Source organism: Crotalus tigris, unplaced genomic scaffold (assembly GCF_016545835.1).
Source record: "Crotalus tigris isolate CLP2741 ecotype Arizona unplaced genomic scaffold, ASM1654583v1 scf7180000019173.45859301935:6455823, whole genome shotgun sequence".
In the NCBI taxonomy this organism is placed as follows: Eukaryota; Metazoa; Chordata; class Lepidosauria; order Squamata; family Viperidae; genus Crotalus; species Crotalus tigris.
In genome coordinates this window covers 599,115-627,050 of record NW_024097414.1, presented here as the reverse complement: position 1 = coordinate 627,050, position 27,936 = coordinate 599,115, and the positions used below count along the sequence as shown (strand labels likewise).

Here is a 27,936-nt window from a genome sequence, read left to right as displayed (position 1 = left end):
CAGATCTCAAAGTGCAGAGATCAGTTCTTTTTTTTTTTTATTGCTCCAGTTGGTGTAAGACTGGCATTTCAGTCAAAGATTGACATATGTAGAAGAACAGAAGCTAGATAAAAGGCTGGATATGTTACTGACACATTTTCTTTTTTTACTCTTTGCAATTGTTTTTCGTGTCTAATGCTACTGAATCTTGATTGCTTTAATGCATGGCAGTATTCAGTTGCTCGAAGTTTTGATGCAGGACATCCAAAGTTGTTTAGATCGGGCTGTTCTATAGGTTCTGTCAAAGAAATACATGAATGAAATCAAGGGGGAGAAGAACCAGAAATAATTGGCTGAAAAATCAGTGAAAATAGGTTGTTTTGGAACCCATTTCATGCGATGTCCCGATTTTTCAAAGCCAACTTTCAAATTTGTGAACTTTGTCAACGTAAAGTATGATTTATTTATTTATGTATATCCCACCTTTATTATGTTAACTCAAGGCAGCAAGCATATCCAACACACCTTCCTCTTCCTATTTTTCCCACAACAATCCTGTGAGGTGAGTTGGGCTGAAAGAGATTGACTCAAGGTCACCTAGCTGGCTTTCATGCCTAAAGCAGGACTAGGAAATGATGGGATCTTGGCTTATATTTTAACAAATCCTTGTAGGTAGAATCGAAATATCCAAAGCTTGAGATTTCCTTTGATATTCAAATGCTCATGACTCCTTAGTCATAGTTTTGGTGGTGCCTGGTCAAGAGCTTGACAATGTCTAAGTTAGAGATATTCAGGCAAGCTATCTTGATCAACCGTGGAGGCTTATCTCTTTAAAACAAACAAAGGAATGAATAGATTACAGCAAGCTTTCCTGCTGTCCTTCCAATGCTGGCTTTAAAAACCTGAGATATGGGCGTTAGAACAATCTGAAATGGGGACAAATCTGACGTAATACTAAAACATCTGGAATTGCCATATGTTTCCACGGTACGGTAATTTAAAAGTATGTTACAAGGTTGAGATACTGTAGTTCTCTATTAATATTATACGGATCCCTTCTTTCTTCAGTTTCAGGTCATTATCTTCACTAGGGTTTATTAATTTATTTTTTTACTGAATATTCACTATGTTATGGTTCATCACACAGCCAGCCAGATGTTCAGACTAGATTTTTGGCATTGTGATGGTCGGTTGCACAGTCAGCCAGATGTTTAGACTGGATTTGGCATTTTTGTCCACCTACTGAGTCCTTCCCAAGGACCTGGGATAGGCAGATGTGGCTGTTTGATGTGTTAAAGGTATCAAGGCAAGATGTAACCTCTTCCAAGTCCAGATGCCTTTTTTGCAATTGACGGGTCGTGATTTTGTCAACGGTTATTATTTTCTCCTCGGTTCATTACACGTGGGTTGTTATATTTGACCAGGGCTGCCACGTTGTGCAATGTTATTTTTGTTACAGCGTAGAGAAAGGTAGAGGGATTAATTCAACTCTCTTGCCGAAGTCCCAGCACAAGTTTGTTGCTGCTGTTGATGCACTGAGGGGGAAGGAAGAGAATGAAGTACTTGGGCGAGCATTTTGTGAAAAGAGCCGTGCGGTGCCACACTTTCTTTTTTTTCTTTTTGCATGTCGCATTTGTCAGCTCTGATTTCTCAGCAGCAAACAGACAGTACAGCTCATCTTTCTGGCTGCTTCCTCATTCTGCTACCCAAAGATGTGGTTTTTCTGAAATCACATGATCGTTCAAATTAGAGCCAACAGGCCTCCCTGGGCTATAATTTGGGACCCGGGATGTCTGCAAATAATCTTTTCCCCTTTAGCTCTAATTTTGGAGTTCTAGTGGACACTTTAATATGAGCCGGCAGTGTGCTGCAGCTGCCAAAAAAGCCAACGCAGTCCTAAGCTGCATCAACAGAGGGATAGAATCAAGACCAAGTGAAGTACTAGTACTGCTTTATAATGCCTTGGTAAGACCCCACTTGGAATATTGCATCCAGTTTTGGTCACCATGATATAAAATAGATGTTGAGACTGTGGAAAGAGTGCAGAAAAGAGCAACAAAGATGACTACGGCAGGACTGGAAGCTAAAATGTATGAAGAACGGTTGCAGAAATTGAGTATGTCTAGTTTAATGAAAAGAAGGACTAGAGGTGACATGATAGCAGTGTTCCAATATTTGAGGGACTGCCACAAAGAAGAGGGGGGTCCATTTGTCTGAAATGGTATAGGACAGTGATGGCGAACCTTTTAGAGACCGAGTGCCCAAACTGCAATCCAAAACCCACTTATGCATCGTCGGGTGCTGGGTGGGTGTGGCCCATTGGGTGGGTGTGGCCCATTGGGTGGGCATGGCTGCGGTGATAACGGCAGACTGGGTGGGACTAAAAAGTTCAATCAATCAATTCTAACTTTGTAAGATCTTTTTTTTTCCCGTGAGAAGTTGAAATTGACTGATTGATTGAACCTTTTTTTTTTTTTGCACACGGCGGGGGAGGCCTAAAGTGAAAAAGTTTTATAAAACCCAGCTGAAGGCCTAGGACTGGGGCGATGACACGTGTGCTCACAGAGAGGGCTCTGAGTGCCGCCTCTGGCACCCGTGCCATAGGTTCGCCATCACTGGTATAGGATTTCCTGCTTGAGCAGGGGGCTGGACTAGAAGACCTCTAAGGTCCCTTCCAACTCTGTTATTCAGTTATCTATTATTCTGGGTCAATCTATTTTTCAAAAGCAACAGAAGGCAAGACAAGAAACAATGTATGGAAACTAACCAAGGAAGAGAAGCAACCTAGAACGAAGGAGAATTTCTGAACAGTGAGAACAATTAATCAGTGGAACGACTTGCCTCCAGAAGTTGTGGGTGCTCCAACACTGGAGATTTTTAAGAAGAGAGTGGGCAACCATTTGTCTGAAATGGTGTAGAGTTGAACTAGAAGACCTCCCAGGTCCCTTCTAATTCTGTTATTCTATTAATTTAAGTGGAAATTTCCTTTTAAAACTGCAGACGGCCATTCTGCAATGCATTTGTTCTCTGACTCTCTGAAGATGACATCCCACACTTTCAATTTTGCAGCAGCCTGGAATAGTACAACTGGGAGCTGAATGTTTCTTTGATTGGAGCTTGGATATTTCAGGCAACATTTTTCCTCTCCTTAATCAAATAAGCCAGTCTTCTGCTAAAAACTGGGGTGGTGTATGGAACAATCAGTGCCCCCCTCGCGCCATTAAATCAAGCAAAACCTCAGAGCCACTGTTCTGTGTCGCCTCCCTGTAAAATAACACATTTCTTCTTAGCCTTCTTGTTAATTCCTCTGTGTGAATAATTTGGAGGAAACTGGAACGCTGCTAGCATTTGAGTAATGAGCAGTGTGATTTTTCTGGGTGGCTTCAGAATAGTTTTCTTCAGAATATTCCATTCCAGTTAGAATAAGTCATGCAGGAAGCATATTTTCATTCCCATTTTGTGTATGCCCGTTCAAATTCTTGCCACATTTGCTTGCTGGTTTGATTTTATTTACTTTTTACATTTATATCCTGTCTTCTCTCAAGGGATTCAGGGAGGGGATCCCAGCACGTTGTCCCCCAATGTTCTCCCATCACCAGCATCACAGCAGATGACATTGTAGATCTATAGATCACATTGTGACGGGCTGTAAGATGAGGATATATAACGGTCCAGTGTCTGATTTTTTTTTTTCACATAAGCAATGCTGCACTTCAGTGGTTAGATGGCCTAGACGTTGGTATCTGAATATAAATCATTTTAACATTACTGTGTTTTTAATCTAGGTGAAATACTAATATATATTGCAAGTCCCTGTATGGTGTGCCACGTGCTAAATAAATGGAACATAGAATAAAAGGATTGGGAGGGACCTTGGAGGTCTTCTAGTCCAACCCGCTCCTCATGGTAGGAGATCCTATACCATTCCGGACTTTCTTTGGGGTTGATGGGATCATAGAAATAATAGAATAACAAAATAGAATAATAGAATTATTTTATTTTATATTTTACTTTATTTTGTTTTATTTTATTTTATTCTCCCTGGATGTCCTCCAGTCCAACCTCCCACCCAGACAGGAGGCCCTACTGGAGAATAAAATAAAACAATAAAATAATTAAATTAAATTAAAATAATAAAAGAAATAAAATAATAAAAGAAATAAAATAATAAAAATAAAAAATAAATTAAAAATAAAAAATAAAACAAAAACAAAAAATAAAGTAAAATAAAATATAAAATAAAATAAAAATAAAAAATAAAATAAAATAAATAAAATAATAATAAAATAAAATATAAAATAAAATAAAAAATATAAAAAATAAAATAAAAAATAAAATAAAAATATAAAATTATAAAATAAAATAAAATAAAAATATAAAATAAAATAATAAAATAAAATAAAAAATATAAAAAATAAAAAATATAAAATTATAAAATAAAATAATAAAATAAAAATATAAAATAAAATAATAAAATAAAAAATATAAAATAAAATAAAATAAAATAAATAAAAATTGGAAATAAAATAAACCACCACAGCTGGGGATGTGGGCTGAGCTGAGAGAAACTGACTGGCCCAAAGTCAATTTTTATGGGTGAGGGGGACTCAGATCTCGGTCTCCCCAGCCCTTCCCCAACCCCTGAACCCCTACATCACACTGGTTCTCCAGTAGCAACCCGCATCAGTGTGTTTGGTGGAGCTTCTGAGAGTGAGGAACAAAAAACACCCAAGTTTACAGTGGAAACATTGCGCAGCACATTCCAGTCTATTTGACCTGGGTGGCACCTGGCAACCAGCCCTCATCCAGGAGATAAATAGCATGAGGCACAGAGTGTATTCTTCCATCAGAGAGAGTTGACAGGGTAAACACTGGACATCCCCATCCATTCACAGCAATGGGTAATAGCAGGAGTTGCAAAAATTCCTGCCTTGTACACCGGACCACCATATCCTCCATACAGGTAGTCCTCGGCTTATGGCCACAATTGGGATCAGAATCTCCATTGCTAAGCAAGACCGTTGTTAATGCCTGATATTACAAACCCTTAATGCTGTGGTTGTTAAGTCAATCAATGCAGGGATTCACTTCGTAACAGTGGCAACAAATATCGGAAAGTGGGGCAAATCCCACTTGACAAACGTCTCACTTAGCAACATATATTTTGGGCTCAGCTGTGGTCATAAGGCAAGAACTACCTGTAGTTCACTAGTCTTTTTGTACTGAGACACATTTTTCTGGATTTCTAATTTTTTGTTTGTTTGTTTCTCCAAAAGACCAGGGCAGAGAGATTAAGGCAGGGCAAGCTAAATTAGCAATCCTGCAAGACTGGCACGAGCAAAACCAGTTAGGAATCTCTGTGGGATTAAACAGAAACCAGGTCTTTATCCCATCTGAACTCCTGTGCTGTGGATTAGGAGTTAGGGCCCCCATCCCTGGTCTAGTGTCTTAACAAAGATTTTACAACAGGCGTGGAAACAATGTCTATGGCAGGGGTTCTCAACCTTGGCAACTTTAAGACTTTAAGCGCTGGCTGAGGAATTCTGGGAGTTGAAGTCCACAAGTCTTAAAGTTGCCAAGGTTGAGAACCCCTGGTCTATGGGGATTCTCAGTCATCCAGGTCCTGGTTGTCCCAAATATGCTTTTCCACAAGGCCACTGGACTTCCTTGTTTTTCTTTGAAGACGTTTCGCTTCTCATCCAAGAAGCTTCTTCAGCTCTGACTGGATGGTGGGGAATGGAAGGATTCATACTCCTTGCAGACTTCTTTTAGTGAGTGCAAATGACCAGCTGTCTGCGAGGAGTATAAATCCTTCCATTCCTTTTTTCACCATCCAGTCAGAGCTGAAGAAGCTTCTTGGATGAGAAGTGAAATGTCTTTAAGAAAAACCATGAAAGTCCAGTTGCCTCGTGGAAAAAAGCACCTTTGGAGCATGGAAATAATGGAATTCAGCCTCAGCGGGTAGGAGATTTATGAATATGACTCTTTTCTAGACTTTGGCAGCAGATAGCTTGAGAATATCCATAAGCTGTCGTTGCCATGGTTATTTGCTGAGCTGAATCCAGCAGACACTCTGCTAGATCTCTCAGAGGTGAGTTAACCAAGTCTACCTGTTGATTATTTAACTGCTAAAGTTGACAAATAAATCTAATAACAAATACAATTAAAAAGTAAAATCAGGGGTGACTCACCATAACCGCCTTGCTTAGCAAAAGAAATTGTGATTGTTAAGTTGAAGACGGTCTACAAGACCCTCTTGGATATCAACTTCAAAAGAAGATGGTGCCCTGAGTTAGAAACCAAACTATAATTGTAGCCCAAGGCTCTCTCTGATATTCACGGCTCTTCTAAATCAGGGCAGATTTACTATTTTCTGCACTAAGAATGACACGCGTCCATTCTCAGCTCAAAGACTTCCCCACAAAAAAACACCAGAAATTTTGGGCCACAGATCTCCTGAAGTCTGTTGGTAACATTCAGCGTGCAGGTTTCGAAGAGGAAATACTAGTGAAAATTTCGACACAGAATCCTGCTAAGGAAACCCAAAGGGAGAGGTTTATTGCATTATATACTTTTTTTTTTTTAAGGCTCTTTTGGTGGAGTCAGGCCTGAGGATGTTTTGGGTTGCTCTTCATTTGTGGACATGGAAAGCAAATACCCACCCATTTCAGGCTATCTCTAGTTGCATCTGGCTTTGACATATCGGCTGTGGTACATCATGCTCTCCTATTCTGTTTGCTTGGATGATTTTGCTGAGTGGCTTTACTGACAATAATTTGGCCTTCATCTTGAAATGCATCCGGAAAAGAAGCTATTGAAGACATTGGCTGTGTAGTTTCCAGCTGACGGATTTTGTAGAAAAACTAAACTGGCTAATGACTCTTTTGACTAGTTTTTTTTTTAACTAGTTCCCACTGTCCCTGTCTCTTACTTTATTTTAATAAATTCAATTTATTGAGTTGCCCATGCAGCATACAACTCATGGTGACATAATTGCAATAGGAGCCACAATTACAGGTAGTCTTCAACAACCACAGTTGCGCCCAAAATTTCCCTTGCTAAGCAAGACAGTTGTTCAGTGAGTTTTGCCCTATTGTGCGACCTTTCTTACCACAGTTGTTAAGTGAATCATTGCAGTTGTTAAGTTAATAACACAGTTGTTAAGTGAATCTGGCTTCCCTATTGATTTTGCTCGTCAGAAGGTCGCAAGAGGCAATCACGTGACTCCAGGACACTGCAACGGTTGTAAGTGTGAAAAACGGTCGTAAGTCACTTTTTTCAGTGCTGTTGCAACTTCAGTCACTAACTGAATGGTTTGTACATCAAGGCCTCCCAGTATTAATATGCTGGTGATTGTCTCCCTAATTGTAATCTTTTTGGACAAGACCAGTTGTATTGCTGTCTGTGGAGGGACAAAATATCCTCTCCTCAAATCGGATATTCAGCTGAGCAGGTTCATGTTGGGAGCTTGGGGTAAACACAGCTAAAGGGACAGTGTCCTCCATGGACTCTGAAGGTCTCAGCCAACAGGCCAACTGTAGCTCTCCAGTTTTCCCACATCGCGTTTTGCTCACTTTGCACAATGCCTTGCTCTGTCTCATGAGACCCCACCCATATTGCCCAGTTTGCAGCCATTGTTGTGTTATACTTCCAAGCTGTATTTTGTGCCTCTGACAATAACGATATGGTGGTATGGAGACCAACCAACCAATCTAAATAAACCTCCTAAAACTCCAGAAATTCTGAGTTCTCCATGACTGGAGGTCTTCAAGAAGAGAGTGGACAACCGTTTGTCTGAAATGGTATAGGGTCTGCTGCTTCAGCAAAAGGTTGGTCTTGAAGACCTCCAAGGCCCCTCCCTTATTTTTCTTGTTTCATTTTAGCAGCAGAGCTTCTCCGAGGACCCAGTCTTCTCAGAATCTTTCCTTATAAGTATCCTCTGCCATCTCTAGTCATTCCATGATTCATCACGTGAAGAATTTCCACAGTGTCTTTTTCCTGCTTGCGGTTTTCACTTCCCCATTTTTTTCTTCTTTGCTTTTCTAGCAGGATGTTTCCATGATAGATCTGTTGCAATCAGGGGCAAAATAGCCACCCATTTTGCTAAGGAGGAAGGCTTTGCACGACTTAAAGCAATGCCATTCGAATCCCAAAGTAAGAAGTCAGCGCCTGTATTCCTTTACCTGTTTTGGACAGAGATAGATGACAGAGATAGAGACAGAGATAGATAGGTAGGTAGGTAGGTAGGTAGGTAGGTAGATAGATAGATAGATAGATAGATATGGACAGAGACAGACAGACAGACATGGGCGGGCGGGCAGATAGATAGATAGATAGATAGATAGATAGACAGATAGATGATGGGTGAGTAGATAGGTAGGTAGGTAGGTAGGTAGATAGATAGATAGATAGATGGGTGGGTGGGTGGATGGGTAGGTAGGTAGGTAGATAGACAGACAGATAGGTGGGTGGGTAGGTAGATGGGTGGATGGGTAGGTAGGTAGATAGGTAGATAAGATAGATAGATAGATAGATAGATAGATAGATAGATAGATAGATAGATAGATAGATAGATAGATAGATAGATAGATAGATAGATATGGACAGACAGATGGATAGACAGATAGATATAGATTTGAGACAGATACCCCAAAGCTTAACAAATTCTTAATAGAAATATTCCATTTCTATTAATATCCTTTAAGGTGACAACATATGGGATGTTTTTCTAAATAAAGTGAACAGATGCCAATGAAGGCTCAGAAATCATTGTGAATAGGAGCAACTTGCCTTAACTATACTTTTTCTGATTTTCTATCTGTCCAAGGCTTTGGAGTGATGTGCCCTCAAGTTCCCATATCTTTTGCCTTCATTAGCATTAGTGTACTTAAAAATAAGTACAACAGTGATGATGATTAAGGATCTCCATTAGTATCAATTTCAATTACAAATGGTTTCCCATGAGTCAGGAATAATGAAGCTTCTGCATATGTTTAAACCACTAAAGCAAGATAGGTGAGAACATCTTTATTTTTGGAATTGGACCAGAAAGCAATATTGTCTAGACAGAAAAGTCCTTTTTCATAAACACTGCAAGTTGCAAGGCTTTATATGGAAAGCATAGGTTGGAAACAAAATAACAGAATATCAGAGATGGAAGGGACCTTGGGAGGTCTTCTAGTCCAACCCCCTGCTCAAGGCAGACGTCCTATAACATTCTGGACAAATGACTATTCAACCTTTTCTTAACAACTTCCAGTGATGGAGAACCCAAACTTCTGGAGGCAAGCCGTTGCTCTGATTAATTGTTCTCACCTTCAGGAAATTTCTCCTTAATTCTAAGCTGGATCTTTGCAGAGATACCTTTTTGAAAAATGCTTAGGGAACTGTACCTGTGAAGCGTAGCAACATTATTTATTACACATACCCTGAAATTCAGAATGATGGAATTGGGACCTTAAAGATCATCCAGTCCCATCTCGGCAAAGTGTAGGAGAACCACATCATCCATCCTCAAGAGATTCTACCTTTCTGCCAAATCTTTAGAAGGACTGTCTTTTTTTTTTTTTTTTACCAGAGGCAATACAAAAAACTTCTCCAATGTTGTTATTAGAATACTTATTAGAGTAACAATGTTGTTATTAGAATACTGCGTCCAGTTTTGGTCACCACATTACAAAAAAGATGTTGAGACTTTGGAAAAAGTGCAAAGAAGAGCAACTAAGTCCTGGAGACTAAAACATATGAAGAACAGTTGGAGGATTTGGGTTTGGCCAAGAGAAAATAAGGACTAGGGGGGTCATGATAGCAGTATTCCAGTATTTGAGAGGCTATCACATAGAAGAGGGGGTCAATTTATTTTCCAAAGCATTAGAAGGCAGGAGAAGAAACAATGGATGGAAACTAATCAAGGAGAGAAGCAACCAAGAATTAAGTACAAACTTCCTAACAGTGAGGACAATTAACCAGTGGAACAGATTGCCGTCAGAAGTCGTGGGTGCTTCATCACTGGAGATTTTTAAGAAGAGACTGGACAGCCACCTGTCTGAAATGGTATAGGGTCTCCTGCTTGAACAGGGGGTTGGACTAGAAGACCTCCAAGGTCCCTTCCAGCTCTATTCTGATTGAGTTGTTTTATCACCAGTCCCGCTATGCGCCTGGCAAATAATTAACTCTACTGCTCAACTAAATTGTACATGAAGTGACCACTGCCATCTAGAGGACTATATGGGCAATGCTACCTGACTCCCGTTCCTTTTTCAAGAAGTGTCTGAACATACTGTACACTTGAAAAACATCAATTTAACCCTCCCACAATTACAACCTATGAAATGGCATTGCTTGCTAGAGATCCTAGGAATCAAAGCCCTAATTAATAAGTGAAGGATATCAGTTTGGGAAAACCGTGCAATAACATTTTGGCAAGGCACGCAAAACACCCCAACTACATTTCCAAGAAAGCAGTTTGGATTTTCCACGTCCTGGATATCCTTTGACTTACAACTATTTATTTAATAACCATTCACAGTTAACAATAGCACTGAAAAAAAAGGGATTTACACACCTACAACTATTAACCACGTGATTTACTTCAGTGATTTGCTTAACAGCCATAGCAAAAAAAAAAAAACAAAATGTCGTAAGTTGGGCATGACTCACTTAACAAGCTCCTTACTTAGTGACGGAAACCCTGGTCTCAATTGTGGACATATGTCAAGGGCTAACACATGTGGTCAGATATGATTTGAAAGAAACTTTACAATGACCTTACTCTTTGGGTTTATCTGAACAGAAACAATGAAAGATGCTTAAGACAATGAAAGATGCTTAAGAATCAAGCCACGATGTTAGGGGAAATTTTCCCCTTTCCCAAATCTCAGAATCTTAGCAGCCAAACAAACTTGTTTCCCGTTCCTGGGAGCAACCTTAGATGCGGAAAAACTCAACTGCAGGCCCCAATAATTATGAAGCTGCTTTGAAAAATGAAGTCATACTCAGTTTATTTTTACAATAGAATCAATTGGATTGCTGGACAGTCACAGACTCACACACTTTAGACGGACGTAGGCCATGACAACTTGAAGAAGAGGCGATATAAATTATGAAGTGGGGAAAGGTACGGGGGCCAGAAAGTCACAAATGTCTCTGGATGGAGGGGAGGGGGAAACCCCACCATCAGAAATAAAATCTGCACATTCACACATATTCAGTACACCGGGTTTGAAAATCAAGACGCACAGCACCAAAACAAAGATAAAGAGGCAGTCATGTTACTGAAAACATTGCAGGTCCCATACCAGTCAACTATAGCTTTACTCTGCACTGAATATTTCAGGTCAGATGGCTAATACTGCTTTGGAAATACTGTTTCTCTAAGCACAAATGCAGAGGGATAGTCTAGGAAAGGACGAAGGGACGAAGGGAATATTTCTGTGCACAATGTATATTGCGTTGGACTTCAGCGGTCTGAAGCTATTACCTAAAATAAGTATATTGCCGATATGCGGCGCCGGGAATGTAAACAGAAAAATATGATGATGTAAGGGGTTCCCTTAACATCTACAAATCAGTGCCACTGCAGAATTAAAACTAATTAAGACTCCTGTAATATATTTTCCCACATATTGGTATTATGAGTAAAGTTAGCAATTGGGACAGCAGCCAGGTACGCCAATGTTACACACACACACAAAGCAGAGGTTAAATAGATTTAAGGAACTAAGTCCCTAAAAATAATGGGCTGGATCTGAAGGTCCTTGTGTGCTATGCAATAAAATCTTTCCATCTACTGTAGCTCGATGGGGATCAGGAAATCCCTAGAAGGGCGTAATACACAGAGGGCGAGAAGAAAGGAAAACTGAAAGAAACTAGCAACATAATCCATTGATTACATACAGTTCTCTTTGGATGGAAGCTCAAATTTATAAGGAATGAGACTTACAGATTGCATCAGCTGCTGATCCACATCTGTCAAGATCTGGGAAAAAAAAATCTGAATGCCTCCAGGGGACCGCAATGGATCCACTGAGTTATGGATACACTGAGAGGTTGATGTAAGATCACCCCTTTCCACCAAAAAGTATCAGGCTGTGCATCAAACTCAATAGAGCAGAAAGAGGCTGAGTTGGAATCACTTAAGACTACACGGAATTACGTAAAAAGTCACAGTGACTAAACAAAGAGGTCCCAGATTTATCTGAGATCCTCAAATCAGCTGTTCACAAAGTACAAAGAAGCTTAATTTTTGTGGCTTCAAAGGGAAGCTTGGTTCCTGCAACTGGAAATGGGCCACAGAAACCTGAAATACTTCATGGGCTAATTATTTTTTGAAGGAGGCAACCTTCTCAGCTATTCATAGTGTCCTTGAACCCCCAAACTTCCATGATAGCTATCTGGAAATGTTCAGAGCACAGCGGCTGATTGTTGAAAGTATTGCAATGACCCGTTCTTCCGTGATTCAAGTCTGCATCAAAGTACAGGGCTTGGCCATCACCACCACCTGCAAACAAGAGAGCCGTTGCGTCATTTTGGAATGTCTACATCAGGGGTCTTCAAACTTGGCCCTTTGATGAGTTGTGGACTTCAACTTCCAGAATTCCTCAGCCAGGCACATGTCTACATCTTGATGCTATCTCACATATGATTCTTGTATTATAGGTAGCCCTTGACTTATGTCAGTCAAGAACCTGAATTTCTGCCGTAAGTCACGACAGACACAAGCTGAGGCACCCATGTGACCGCCCCCAATTTTACAACATTTTTTTTTTTTTTTTGCTGATCATTAAGCAAATGCCAGGGCTGCTAAGTAAACACAGCCGTTGTTAAACTGGGTAGTTATTAAAACAAGTCCTGTATTCCTGGGGGATGTCTTTTTGCTCAAAACTGTCAGAAAAGCTAGAAACCTGTAAAATGTTGTTACCTTACAGTCAGATGACTGCAGAATGCTGCAATCGGCTGTAAAAATTATACTGGCTGCCTGAAATGCAGTCATGTGACTGTGATGTGTATGTGTGTATGTACCGGTAGCTGTCGGAACTCCGGAATCAGGTTGTAAGTAACTTTGGATGGGGGCTGGGTGGGCATTATAACATTGAACAGTTGGTGTGTGACTGGTCATTAAGCAGGGACTACCGATACTTTTGTGATGGAAGAGAAACACTCATGTCTTCATATACATCAAATAGCTGCCTCCAGTTCTTTTAACCAGGCAGCTTTGGAATTAAAAGACTATGACTGTCAAAATCAATGAAGGAGAATATTTGTAGCTCAAGGTTGAAATGAAATGAAGTCTCTGAGCATCACTGATGTTACCTAGTCTGAGTAATGAAAGGTCTGCAAGAAAAGCATCAAGCTCAGAGAGTGCCAAGGACCCCACAATTCTCCTCCACCTCCTTCTCTCCTTCCTCCTCTCTGCAAACCCGACACCCTTCTAGCACTGATGCTGTTACCTAGTCTGGGTAATGAAACGTCTGCAAGAAAACAACCAACCTCAGAGAGAGCACCAAAATCTATCAAAATCTAACACGAGCATAATACTTGAGGAATAAGGTATCCATTAAGTCTCAATTTACGTAATTGATCTAACTGGTATCCTTTCCATAATTATGACGTTTTATCTGTGAATCACTCAACGCCAACGAGGTAAATTTTAGTGTCACTTGCTAGACTTTCGACATAGGCTGGCTGCTTTTTAAAACAGGTATAATCTTTTTAGAATATGGTAACCGTGGCATTTTGCACGTTCATTTCCATTCTGACCCACATTCCCAGAGGCTTTAGGCTGTTCATAAATAAAAGTGTCGAAGCAGCTACAGCAAGTGCTAACAGAGAGCCTGGAACATAAAACTCACTTCTCTGTAGAAATGCAAGCAGCCGTTTTGAGAGGAAGTTAAAAAACGGGAGACCTACCTATGATGATGCATTCAGTGCTACCGGCCATAAACATGGACGCTGCTTTGGAAGGCAGGTTGAAGTGCCGGGCTGAAAGGAAAGGGGAGAGGCGACTGGAAGGATCTGAGGGGAGATTGGTGGAGGATGGGGAGTCAGAAACAGCCGAAGAATTGTTATCTTGTTTGGAGCCAGTCATGGCGAGTTCGGGGTGCTTAATTATAACCCACTCGTATCGTTCCACTTCGGGCACCAGCTGCAAAAAGAACAGGAGATTGAAGTTCAAAAGCCAGTGCGCTCAAGCCAGAACTGAATGCTGAAGCCCTCCAGAAGAAAGTCACAATGGTTTCTTACCCTGAACACAAAACATTCTCCCGTCCCAAAGAAACTTAGCTTGCCTCCTCCTCGTTTGCGTTCGCTCCAGTCTGTCGATAAATAAGCCCCACAGACCTAGAAGGGAAACAGACCCTGTTTTAGGAAGCGGCTATCTTCAGTAAGTCAATAGCTGTAGTGGAATGTAGTCTGGATTCCCAGCAGGAAGGTGCTACTTTCCAGAGGACAGCGGGAGCTTGCAATGTCTGATAGGCAGGTGATGTCTGATACCCTAGCGGTGTATCTATAGTTATCTTTAGTCTGGCAAGATTCTGTCTGTGGGTGAAGAACAGTACAGGAAACTGTTTTTAAGTCATGCCATGTGTCATTCTTGGGCCTGACAACAGCTGCTGTTTCAGTTGACAACTCAACCCCGGCAGATTAAAAGCCAAGTGTGTTAAACATCTGAGTGTGCCTCTGATGAATCTTGGGTTGTAAATGCAACAAACAGGAGCATCAAACAAGTCCAGGGGACTTTTATTGAGAAGAAAGCGACAATGGAAATCTCTGTTTTTATTTAGGGGAAGAAAACCTTAGACATTGCTTCCATCAAGCTTATGAAATTCATTGGGGGATCCTCTAACCAGGCTGTTCTTTACCCTCTCACTTACCTCTTGCATAGTTGTTTTAATCAAAAGGAGAGTTGGTTCCTGTCCCTCACAATGGGAATAAAACCTAATGCACAAACACAGATATAAAAAGATGTCTGTATTAATTCAACTTCTACTGAAACATTAATTTACCTTCTACTAATTGAATACATTCCCCTAAGACTTGGCAGAGTCACACATACCAACGTATAGCATAACTATGAAGTAGGGGTATTATGTATGGTGAAGACGCTTGCCTCCCACTTGGAAGGTTGAGAGTTCAATCCTAGATAGCGGCAGATGTTTCTCTCCAAGGTGCGAAGAAAAAAATATCTACTGCAAACTCCATATAGGCGTTAGGAAGGGCATCCAGCCAGTAAATGCTCAGCTCTATATGACTCTACCCTGAATTAATGGATTTTGGGGTTGTAAAAAGGGAGTTATATATGATATAACTTGATATATATATATATCAAGATGGGATAAAAATACCGTCAATGCAGTTCAACATTTTTTGAACATTCAGATAAGTTTAATCCCATAGGAACTAAAAAGCTCCATCAATCAAAAAACACACTGTACTTGACGTGACGGCTCATAAACAATTAATCAAGTTACAGTAATGGTACACCTATCAAACAGAGGCATAGAATCAAGATCACGCGAAGTACTAGTACTGCTTTACAAAGCCCACACCTGGAATACTGCAGCCAATTTTGGTCACCATATCACAAAAAAGATGTTGAGAGTTTGGAAAAAATTCAGAGAAGAGCAACTAAGATGATTGAAGGCCTGGAGGCTAAAACATATGAAGAACACTTGGGGGGACTTGGGGTTGGATAGTCTAAAGAAAAGTAGAAATAGGGGAGACGTGATAGCAGTGTTCCAGTATCTGAGGGGCTGCCACAAGGCAGAAGGGGCCCAGGTTGTTCACCAAAGCACCAGATTGGGAAGGACGAGAAACAATGATTGGAAACTGACCAAAGAGAGAAGCAACCTGGAATTAAAGAGAAACTTCCCGACAGTGAGGACAATCAACCAGTGGAACAGCTTGCCTTCAGAAATTGTGGGCACTCCATCACTGGAGGTTTTTAAGAAAAGACTAGACAATCACCTGTCCGAGATGATGTAGGTTCTCCTGTTTGAGCAGGGAGCTGGACTAGAAGACCTCCAGCGCCCCTTCCAGCTCTGTTCTATTCTATATAGGTGATCATAAAAAGAATGGAGGTTTAAAGTCATTTATTGCTGAGCTTGGTGGTCTTTAAAGGCATGAAAGAAGTGAGAATAGTTTGACAACCCTCATCAGATCCTTAATCAAACTTCATACGCTAGTAGATTCAACGAGAGACAGAAACTGCCCCAAGAGACCTGGTGACCTTCAGAGTTGGGAAGAGATTTGAATCAGGCTCTCCACGGTCCTAATCCAACTTTTTAAAAATCATCCTGTTGGACAGTCGGTAGAAGCAAGGTGGGGACTGATTGTCCTAGAGCAGCGCTTCTCAACGTTTGTGTGACGGCGACCCCCGTCACACAAACGTTATGCGCATGCGTGGCACGGCGCGCATGCGCGGCGGCGCCCCCGGAGGCGCGGCGCTGCCCCATGCGCGGCGCGCAGCCTCCCCCGGAGGGGACAAAATGGCGGATCGCCGCCTTTGGCGACCCCCGAAAAGTGGTCGATCGACCCCAAATGGGGTCGCGACCCATAGGTTGAGAACCGCTGTCCTAGAGAAAATATACCTGTGCGGTTGCTAAAGGTCTACACCAGGGGTAGGCAACCTTGGCTCTTTTATGACTCGTGGACTTCATCTCCCAGAATTCCTGAGCCAGCTATGCTGAGGGGAAAGGGAGAGGTATCCAAGCTGAGCCATGCTGGCTCAGGAATTCTGGGAGTTGAAGTCCACAAGTCATAAAAGAGCCAAGGTTGCCTATCCCTGGTCTACACTGACTTCATGGCACACAACCAATGCAGGGGCAACATCAAATCCTTTTTTTTTTTTTTGAATGATGGAGTTAAGTACTACCTGTTTAGGCTGAAGCCATGCTCTGAGGTGGTAAACAGCAGCAGAGGCTGACAAAGGGCAAAGCGCTCAGGAATCCACGACCAGATGTCCCTCATCTTCTTCACGTCAACAATTTCAGACTTGAAGTTCTCAGCATGAACAGCCAGGTGGACATTCTGCCTGAGGAATCAACAACAACAAAAAAACAGGTTGAGAAAAGGCAACTGGCTTAAGCCAATTATACCTCTTTCAAATCTTAAACGGGAAGAGAATTATTACTAAAAGATAATAGCAGTAGCACTAGCACTTAGATGTATATTCTGTCCCACAGTACTCTACAGGGGTTTACAGAGTCAGCCTATTGCCCCCCCCCCAACAATCTGGGTCCTCATTTTACCAACCTCAGAAGGATGGAAGGCTGAGTCAACCTTGAGCCGGTCAGGATTGAACTCCTGGCAGTGAGCAGTGAGTTAACCAGCAATACTGCATTCTAACCACTGCGTCACCAGGGCTCTTGCATAAAAAGCATTGTTTACCCTTTCATTTACCTTTTTATTATATTGGAAGCCACTCGGGGTCACTGTGATAGTGAGATGGGTGACATTATAAATTAAATAAGTCAACTGGCTTATCTTTGGCGGATATGCCACAGGAGACTGTAATGTTGTGGGAAGGATGAGTTAAAAGAAATCACAAATGTCTTTGGTGACAATGAGAAATGTGAGACCAACACATAAAAAGGGAAGACCAAGGCACCGAGACATACAGCACACAAGCCAGCAACAAATCAACACAGCTGTTTCTTTCTTGCAACCAGGCTAGGTTAAGTGCAGTTTAAGTCAGATAAAATGCAGGGGTTGCGTAATGGGAGTTTTATGCCGAGTAAGTTTTGAGTATGTTATTCTACATGCCAGGAAGATTTGAAGTTCAAGAGAATGGTTAAAGACACCTTATTCTTTCTTCCACTTTAACATATGCTTATGTACTACAGCCCTTGAGAAAACATCTGTAATTACATCAGCAAATCTCACCGTACCAATAAAGGAGAATATTTGTAATTCGGGGTGGAAATGAGGGGTCCTTGGTGCTCTCTGAGCTTGTTTTCTTGCAGATGTTTCATTACCCAACTAGGTAACATCATCAGTGCTAGCGGATTAGATTAGCATTGATGATATTACTTAGTTTGGGTAATGAAACATCTGCAAGAAAACAACCAAGCTCAGAGAACACCAAAGATTCCTCACAACTCAGGCTTTCATGATGCAACTTTTGAATGTACAAAATATTTAGTCGGGGTTGAAGAATTGTATTGTCAAAATTCCAAAATTGTATGATCAAGATGCAGGTGCTTGGCAACTGACTCGTATTAATGACGGTTGCAGTGTCCCGGGGTCGTTTTGATCTCCTTTGGTGACCATCTGACAAGCAAAGCCAGATGGGGAAGCCAGATCCACTTCACAACTGTGTTACTAACTTAACAACCGCAGCTATTCACTGAACTGTGGCAAGGAAGGTCATAAAATGGGACACAAAACTCACTTAACAAACCAGAAATTTTGGGCTCAATGGTATTTGTTAAGTCGAGGACTATCTGTATTACTTTTGCTCTGCCCAAGGCTGTAACCTCAGTTCTCTCCTGGGGAAGACAAAGATCAGCTGGTAAGGTTTACTGGCTGATTTAGTGTGTACAATGCCTCCCTAGATAAGTAGGTGACACTACAAAAAGCATGAAATTGGATTAAGAGCTATTTTTGGAACAGCTTGGAGAACGTACAATCAATACATTTTCCCTTATAAGTCAGAAGACACCAAGTCCCAAGAGTGGAAAACTGTAGTGAAGTGTATGGTTAGCTATTATTTTCAGAACAATTTTTATATACTTAGAGGATTTTCATGTTTAACCTCACCTTCTCCCTACTGGTTAGCTACCATTTTCAAAACAATTTTTATATATTTAGAGGAGTTTCATATTTACTCTCACCTTCTCACTACAGTACGTGGTTCTTAAGAGTTAGTTTTGTATAAACTATTCTGGTAGCTTCCTGCAACTGCTGAGCACCAAAAAACTGGATAAAACAAATGCACCATACTGAAGTGCAAAGTTCAATTCCTGGTAGAGGCTCTAAACCCCAAGGATTAACATCTGTCTAGTCATGGTGGCGCAGAGGTTAGAATGCAGTACTGCAGGCTAACTTTGCCCACCGCCTGGAGTTCGATTCTGACCAGCTCAAGGTTGACTCAGCCTTCCATCCTTCCAAGGTGGGTAAAATGAGGACCCAGATTGTTGTGGGCAATATATCGATTCTGCAAACCGCTTAGAGAGGACTGTAAGGCACTATGAAGTGGTATATGTCTTATTGCTACCTATATCTGATTAGTTCCCCAAAAGATGGAAGTGATCATGTGGTGCCCCTGATAGTCAATGGAACTAGATTCCTGTAGATTCTGGCTATGCCAATGAAATCTATGAGCTTTATAATAGCAAAGAGAAACAAAGCTGGCCTAGAATACAAACACAGCATGCTCAATTTGACCGCAGCAAATATGCAATCTTCAGAAAGACTTGAATTTTACCGCACTGCTATCGATGCACATAAACTTTACTGTTGCCATAACCTTAGTGCAGCCACAGCCATTTGGAAGCCAAATCAAATTAAGAGTAGCAGAGCATGGAGATTCAAACATTCACACCTACCTTTTGGGGGATGCGCTGCTGCAAAGCAATGCAGCAGATATGGAATTGACAGAAAAGAAGGCATGAGAAGGGAGACAAAAACAAAAAAAAGGAGAAATCAAGAAAAGATCAGCAGTTTCATAGATCCCCACCAAGTGCATGGAAAAAGCCTACAGAGAAACGCAAAATAAGATTTGAGCAGACCAATGGTGAAATAAAGGACAGTTGAAAACTTTTTTTAAAAAAAAAAGTCAGTTCTCAATTCCTTCAATGGTTTTTTAAATTTTCTAGGACTAGGTCATTTTTTTTCCTAGTAATCTCCGTCGCAACATTTATGACTTCTAGTTCATTTATCTATGGCAGGGGTAGGCAACCGTAGCTCTTTTATGACTCGTGGACTTCAACTCGCAGAATTCCTGAGCCAGCATGGCTCAGCTTGGAAACCTCTCCTTTCCCCTCAGCACGGCTGGCTCAGGAATTCTGGGAGTTGAAGTCCACGAGTCATAAAAGAGCCAAGGTTGCCTACCCCTGATCTATGGAGATTCTCAGTCATCCAGATCATGGTTGTCCCAAAGGTGCTTTTTCAAAAGACAACTAGACTTTGTTTTTCTTCAGTTCTGAAGAAGCTCCTCGGATGAAGGAAAAACAAAGTCCCAGTTGCCATTTGAAAAAAGGACTTTTGAGTCGAATTCATTTACTTTTAATTTTACTTTTCTGCTGTTACTCCTCACTAGCTAGTGGATCCAGCAGCTGAGTCTGGGGAATCAGAGGAGGAGGAGGATGGTACTGGAGTGACATCAGAGTCAGAGTCAGCTCTGAGGAGCTCCAAGACTTACAGCCGGATGAGGAGCCTGGCCCCTCTACTCGCGCTCAGGCTGAGACACAGCTGTGCTGGGAGCCTGAATTGGACAGTGATGAGGAACAGCTGGGACAAATCCCAGATGCACGAATGCGCAGGCAAGAGAAGCGAGTAGGACAGAGGAATACAATGGGGCGGCTCCAAAGGCAAAGGAGAAGGCATTAGGAAGCCAACCTTGGCTGAATTATAAAAGGAAGGTGTGGGAGATGCTGGTGGCCGAAGGCAACTGTTTGTGTTGAGGAATTGAGTTTCTGTGAACTGTGTTTGTTTGCCTTGGACTGATTCAGATCTGTGAATAATAAAAGGGGATTCGTTTTTTCCTGCGGTTCCAGCCTGCTTGTTGGAAGAGGGGTTTCTCCTTGTGACCTTAACAAGGACTCACATAGGCTGGGACAGAACATTTTCCTGACTAACGTGCCTCAAGTTCACTTTTATCTTTGCTTTCCCCAAGACTTTAAAGACAAAGCATCAGCAATACATTTGCTATAACAAGATTATGTCTTACAATTTCAGTAGCAAGAGACTGCAGGATCCATTAGAAAGGAGTCTTAATAGCCATTTTTAGATTCCTATCCCTGCTACGTGAATCCAAATGTGTGAATGCAGCAAAGGTGTTATCTAAACCAAATGTTAAAAGCTCACATTCATTCTAGCATCAACTTTCACAAGCTCTTATCTTTTTCTTTTTTTAATCCAGGAATATGGAATTTATTACCTGGAGGATGCTGAACGGTAAGGCTTGTGGGAAACTGAATTCAAAAGCTACAGGGAACAGATTTATATGGCTTTAGAAATGATGCCCTTTATGTGCACGAAGTATTGATTTTGCTGCTAAATTACTTTAAGCTTTCTATTTTGAGTCAGTCAGCAGCTGGGAAACCTTCCTTCACTGAAGTTTCTATTTCAGATCCCTAAAAGGTAAACAGATAAAAGGGTAACTCTGCTCTTCAAAGTTCCAGAATGCAACACCCCAAAATCGTAATTCAAGATACCAGAAAGCAGATTTCAAATCCCCACTAGGAAATGTCTTGCAGCAGAGGAAAAGTTTGAAGAGGAATTTCTAACCAAAGAGGCATTAGGATCTCCTTCACTAGATAATAATCTGTCAGGAATGGTTTAACAGTTCATTTAGTGACCATTTGAAGTTACAGTGGCCCTGAAAAATCACTTAGGGCCCCTTTTCACACTTTCGACGGTGAATAGCATCCCCACAGTCATGTGACCAAAATCTGGATGCTTGGCATGTATTTATGATGATGTCCCAGGGTTACGTGATCACCTTTTGTGATCTTCTGACAAGAGAAGTCAATTAGAAGCCAGATTCCCTTAACAATCGTGTTATTAACTTAACCGCTGCGGTGATTCGCTTAATTATTGTGGCAAAGTCATAAAATGGGGCAAAACTCACTGAAAAACTATCTCACTTAGCAATAGAAATGTTGAGCTCAGCTATGGCGGTAAGCTGAGGATTACCTGCACTGATTGTATTTGAGGATGGATGCAAATTGAAGATGGATGCACAGATACACCCCATTTTACAGCAACATTTATTCCCCATAAAGCAAGAATTTTGTTGCCAGATTTAAAAAGCCTCTATATGGGGAGGCTTTTTAGGGAAATCCCACTACCTTTTCTGTTTCACTGTGATGCCTTTCTGCTGAAGAGCCTTCTCGTTGGCCATCTGCAAAAGCTGAATCTCTTTCCGCGAGAAGAGACGGATTGCAAAAGCCTTCTCCAGCAGTTTCTCGGGAGAAACCCACTTGGCGATGTCCCTCACAAACGCTCGGATGTCCTGCTGCACGTTTTCCGACTCCAGGCTCTGCCCAACTCTGAATTTGTGAAAGAATTTGAGGAGAGCCAGCGCGACGCGGTAGAGCACCTTGTAACCTTCTACCAGGAACACGTCAAAGACGCGGGCGATGTAGACGAGGGGCAGCTCCCCAAAAAGCCACCGGTGCCAATCCGAGTAGACCTCCAACACATCTTCAGAGATGGCTACTATAAGTTTGTGAGCTGCCTGGCAGTACTTGTTAACCAGGTCTCCGAAGGTCATGCAGGATGACTCAAAAGCCAAGAAGGTCTGATCGATGAAGCGCTTGGATGGATCGTTGCAGGCCAAGATGCGGCAAACTTTCTCAAAGCATTCAGCTTCATCCCTACTGTAGTGAAGGAGGAGGGCCACCACGGAAGGCAGAGCCGGGCAGAAGGAGATGTCTGGGAACTGGCTTCCGATGCAGGAAATGATTTTCCTGATGGCTCCGATGCCCTCAGCGTTCAGGCAATACGTGGGAACCAAGCTATTATCTACAAATTCCGGAAGGGGAAGCGTGCTGCTGTTTCGCTTGCCGACAATTTTCACCACAATGTCTCGGTAGACGTGGGCATCCGGTGTCACCGTGCGGCAAGGGATACAGCTGATCAATTTATCGTACACTTTGGCTCTTAAAGAGTGGCTCTTGGCCCAGTAACCTTGGCGAGCCAGTGGTTTCAGAATTTCAGTGTGAAATTCGGGGCTGGTCAGTTCCTTCCCATCTTGAGCTTGGATGGTAGCATCCATCTTGTCCCAATCTATAAACCTACTGTATTCACCCATAGTTGCCAAGACGTTCTTAAAGACAAGACATAAGGGATTTTGTTTTAGCAGTCCTTGGAAGGTTTATTCTGTTTCCTGCAAGAGAACAAAAGGTTATTTAAATATGGAAGTGTCAGGTTGCCCCCCTTTGTTGCTAATTGTATAGGAGTGAGGGTATGTTATCAGTTCAAGATAGCTTTTTTTTTAAAATGGAATTATGTAGGTAACAGCTTATATTTAATAACGTGTACAACCAATTAACTCACAAACCAATGCTTCTCTCAGGGGAAGATTTGAGGAGCTAAGAGACAATCTGTAATTGCATTAAGTACCTACAGAATAAATATGGAAGATCACGATAGATTATTATAAATGGCAGTCAATTGCCATCTCATACATAACAAAAGTTTAAGATAGTTTTTTGATAATAGAAACAGAATTTTCTAGAAGATCACACACTCCTAGATCTTCCTGCATGGCTTTGTAACTGCAAACTCACTGACCTAACAAAAGATCTCAGCAATTATAATCTAACAATAACGAACAGTAACTTATAGCACTTTAATACACAAAAGGCTACAGGATTTTCTTTTTACAAAAGCATATAAAAAAACACCATTCAATATACAATTTTAAGATCTCCCTCCATATTTCTCAACCTGGGCAACTTCCAGATATGCAGATCTGAGTTCCCAAAATTTCACTATGTTGATTGGGAAATTCTCAGAGTTGATGTCCCCTTATCCTTCTGCAGGCTGAGGAACACTGGATTAGAAACTCGCTTTTAGCATTGGTTTGATTAAACTAGCCAGTCCAACCATCTTGTATTTCCTAGTTCAGTGATGGCGAACCTTTTAGAGACCGAGTGCCCAAACTGTAACCCAAAACCCACTTATGCATCGTCCAGTGCCGGGTGGGTATGGCCCATTAGCTAGGTGTGGCCCATTGGGTGGGCATGGACCACTGGGTGGGCGTAGCTGCGGTGGTAACGGCAGACTGGGTGGGATTAAAAAGTTCAATCAATTCCAACTTTGCAAGATCTTTTTTTTCCTGCGAGAAGTTGAAATTGACTGATTGATGGAACCTTTTTTTTTTTTTTTGAACACGTCGGCGGAGGCCTAAAGCGAGAAGGTTTTATAAAACCCAGCTGAAGGCCTAGGACTGGGGCAACGGTGTGCGTGCCCACAGAGAGGGTTCTGAATGCCGCCTCTGGCATCCGTGCCATAGGTTCGCCATCACTGCCCTAGTTGAAAAACAATTTCCAGAATCCTCAACCATGATAAACTCTTGCTGGTTTAGAGAATGAATAAAACTTCTTTTTGTTTGTCTTGTGTGCTAATTAGTACAGTGGAGTAAGATTACAATTCCACTAATAGTTTCTCTGTATTTCTTACTGCAAATCACTATTTGTTCTTTTATCTATGAGCCAAGTTTTTTTTTTAAAAAAAATCTCAAACGTTCTGAAAAGAACTGATCAATAGTGAATATGTGACCACAGGAATATTTGAGCCCTGCCCAAATAATAGGTTTATACACTGTATAGGCTTGTGCAACGAAGTTCCTCGTTCTCTAGTCTAAACTCAGTTCTTGGAATTGTGGTTTACTTCTGAGGAAGGAAGTGGAAGCGGCTGAAGGGAAGAGATAAAGCTGTTGTCCTTCTCAACTGCCTGGCTTTGCAACCCAAGCACGTGACCAGTGGTATGTGCAAATTGGGTTCAAGGGTTGGTTTTTCTTGCAGTTCAGCAGTGGTACTCAAGAAGAAATGCCAAGCAAGCATTTACAGAAAGCTGGATACTTATTTCAGATTATATAATATATGACTAATACAGGCAACTAACAGTATTTCTCTAGAACAGCAGGCTGAGTTGGAAGGCGGGGTTAAACGTGTCATCAGTTTAAAGTCATTGCGTTGCCACAAGAGATCCACGTTCAGCCCACTGTGAATTCCATTGATCCTTGTCTAGCACCAATTTATGTTTGTGCATTTAAGCTTTGTGCATTTAAGCTTTCATTTCCTACCCCAATAAGCATGGCGTTAATAGCCATGATAACAGTGGTGATAAGCTTATAGAATTTCTATTAATTACCTGATTAATGCATCACTTTAAAGATATCATTGGTAGACCAAGAAAATGGACTATTTGTCACAGTCTTACATCACGGCTGCTAATATGAGCTGCTACCCAAAAGTTTTTAATTGCACAGATTCATTAACAAGGTGAAGGATGTACTACTAACTGCCAGAAGACTTCTAAGCAATTTGAAATTCGGTAGATGAGTTTACAAATAAGGGGGTAAGATTTCTCCAAATACAATGCTGTATTCCCTACCTGACAACTGAATAGTTGTCATTATCCAGAAAAACCAGGTCATTATGGCCTACAGTGACAAGGTTGTGTTCCCACAGCTTTCTAACCACATACTTGATAGGAGTCATCTGACACTTATACAAACAGACCTCACCTAAATTAGTTTTTTGTTCATTGTGTTCACAGCATTGAATTTGGTTTTATAACTCTCAAGAGCAATACTGTATTATAGTATTTTAGTAAAAAAAGAAAAAACACATTGTGAAGAAATAAGTATTTCTTCCGTAGAGAAAGATTATATCGTGTTTAAAGGTACAATTATTAAAACAGCTTTGCTGGAAAGAAGTTAACACAAAGCTGGATGTTAGTACATTATCACTGTTATTTATCCATGCTATTTATTTTTTTCATCATATTTTTATATATTTGACAGGTTAGGGATAGGAGAACAAGCTTATAGAACTGGTACATGCTTGAGACCAATTACAACCAGCCCTCACATTTATGACCGTTGCAACGTCAAAATTCAGATCCCAACAGTCCTAAATCGAGAATTAGAAATATGAACCTATAACTAAGTTATAATAACCTATAACTTGAAAATGGAAACAAATAACTGCAGCTTAGTCTAACAAAGCCTTTTTTAATCGTATAATTATGAAACCCCAACATTACTCCCTTTCTTACACATACTAAAAATGATCAAATGAACCTACAAACTCACAAATTCCTCTTGAGATTACACTTTTCTCAGTTGTTAAACTGAATCTATAGCCTTCAACTGAGAGAGACCAATAGATCTGAACTAAGCAGATTTGGTAAAAAAAAAAAAATCAGTACCAATGTTTATTTTCTTTCTAGAAGAGAAAAAAAAAAGCTTTTAAGCATCTAGCTTGCTGAATAGTTATACGAAATGCAAGAATTTGCAACTACTATAAAACTTCAGCTTGGCTAACCAAGATCTTTCCTCAGAAAAAGTACAAATGAGAATATAGCCAGGATGACCGAATATCTAATTCTCAGATTAAAAATCTAAGGTGTTGTCTGAAAATGTAAAAACTTACCTTTAAGAATGTGAAACTACTTCTAGTTGTGGTTAAACTGCTGCATTCCATTATTTTAAATGCTTTTTGATATCAATGTAGCCTTTCCCTCTCTCTAAATGGCTTTTCAATCAAAAGTCATGAGAAAAATGATAGCTTAATTGGTAACTCGTGGTTAAAATCAGTTCAATTATAATCTCTTGAACTTCTTGAAAAAAAATCTGGAAGCAAACATCTATGCTGTAGCTTTGCAGTACATACCTAATGTTTACTTCCTGAAGGCATAATTACTTTTATGAAGCACCAATTAAAACAGTATAAAAATGATAAACAAGGGCAATTTTCTCTTGTTTATTTAATCTGTAGGATATCGGCCATTTCAAGTTTACCAATTTAGTGCATTTGAACTTAGCATAATGTGAAGAGAGAAAAAAAAATATAAATAGGTGGTTAACATCTAGTGTTTATGCAACAACAGCTCTATAACTTTGATAATTTAGATTGTTTGAAGTATCAACATCCAGTCCAGCTGAGAAGAGGTAGCAACAATCATTTTAGACTGCTCATGTTTTGAGATACATCTTCCCTTTACTACTTACAATGCTCATACTAAAAAAGCATAAATCCATTCTACTTCTAATACGACTATTATATTTATTATTCAATTTATGATGGAAAGAGATTACAATGCTCTCTCTGGACGATGCAAAACTAAGCAGGGTGCAATGCAGGAAAACCCCAAAAGGCAATGCTTTGTGAAATCAGTTCTTAATTATACACATTTATTCTGTACCTAATATATTTGGTGGATGGACAAACAGCGATGGGTGCGCTGTTGGAAGACCTCAAAGACTAGATTAATGATCATGCAAAAAAAAAAAAAAAAACTATTTCTGTACTGGTTTAAAGCTGACACTGAATTGATGGGACATAATCATCCCATCTGATGCTGTGTAGGACCCTAAACACGGGCAGGGAGCTGGTTGCTGATGCTGAAGGCAGGCAGGCACTCTGATTATGCTCAAGGGCACTCTCGTCTTGCAGGCAACCATACGACGAACGGGAAGGTGGGACAAGGAGGGGGATAACGAGGAAGAGGATAACGAGGAGGGGGCCTCAAATGAATCCAGGTTCCTCCCCCGCAGCACCTTGCCCCCTCCATCCTCAAACTAAGCCCCCCTTCTTTCACCAAACCCCTGCCCCACTGCCTTTCCTGCGTGAAAACGCAGCCCCTTACCTTCGCCTCGCCTCCCCTCTCCGCAAGAAGCCCACGTGCACGCGCCTTGCCCGCCCTTTTCCCCAGGAATGCACTTCCGCCTCACCTGTAGCCTCCGCGTTCCAGGTAACCAGGCGCGAAGCCACCTGGACAGCCGGCGCAGGCGCAGTTGAGAGTCTCCGATCTCGCTCCGTCTTCCCTTTTCCGCGCAGGCGCTTCCTGTACTTATTCGCCGGGTCTGTGGCGCGCATGCGTAGTGAGGGCTCCAAGCCCGGTGCGCGCTCTCTCTCTCTCTCTCTCTCTCTCTCTCTCTCTCTCTCTCTCTCTCTCTCTCTCTGTGCGTGCGTGCGCGCGCGAGGCTGGAGGTGCAAAATGACTTTTTTAATTCTAGGGCGCGAGGGCTAGAATTAATCAGAATTAATTAATTCATTAATT

General features: G+C 41.2%; 1 protein-coding gene across 4 annotated transcripts; it reads right to left on the bottom strand.

Moving 5' to 3' along the window:
• Nucleotides 1-27: 27 nt before the first annotated feature.
• Nucleotides 28-27,713, bottom strand: TBC1D24 (TBC1 domain family member 24). Of its 4 annotated transcripts, XM_039360838.1 has the most exons (8): nucleotides 27,608-27,713; nucleotides 21,990-23,029; nucleotides 19,524-19,541; nucleotides 16,850-17,008; nucleotides 14,850-14,913; nucleotides 14,221-14,316; nucleotides 13,888-14,122; nucleotides 10,954-12,478 (listed from the first exon to the last, which is right to left on the bottom strand). In XM_039360838.1, exons 2-8 carry the CDS (start codon nucleotides 22,952-22,954, stop codon nucleotides 12,324-12,326), a joined length of 1,692 nt encoding a protein of 563 aa, XP_039216772.1. In that variant the 5' UTR covers nucleotides 22,955-23,029; nucleotides 27,608-27,713; the 3' UTR covers nucleotides 10,954-12,323. The 4 variants fall into 4 exon arrangements, with proteins under 4 accessions (XP_039216770.1, XP_039216771.1, XP_039216772.1 ...); XM_039360836.1 differs by lacking the exons at nucleotides 10,954-12,478; nucleotides 19,524-19,541 and adding an exon at nucleotides 28-277; XM_039360837.1 differs by lacking the exons at nucleotides 10,954-12,478; nucleotides 19,524-19,541 and adding an exon at nucleotides 28-277 and having other exon boundaries at nucleotides 27,523-27,647.
• Nucleotides 27,714-27,936: the final 223 nt, after the last annotated feature.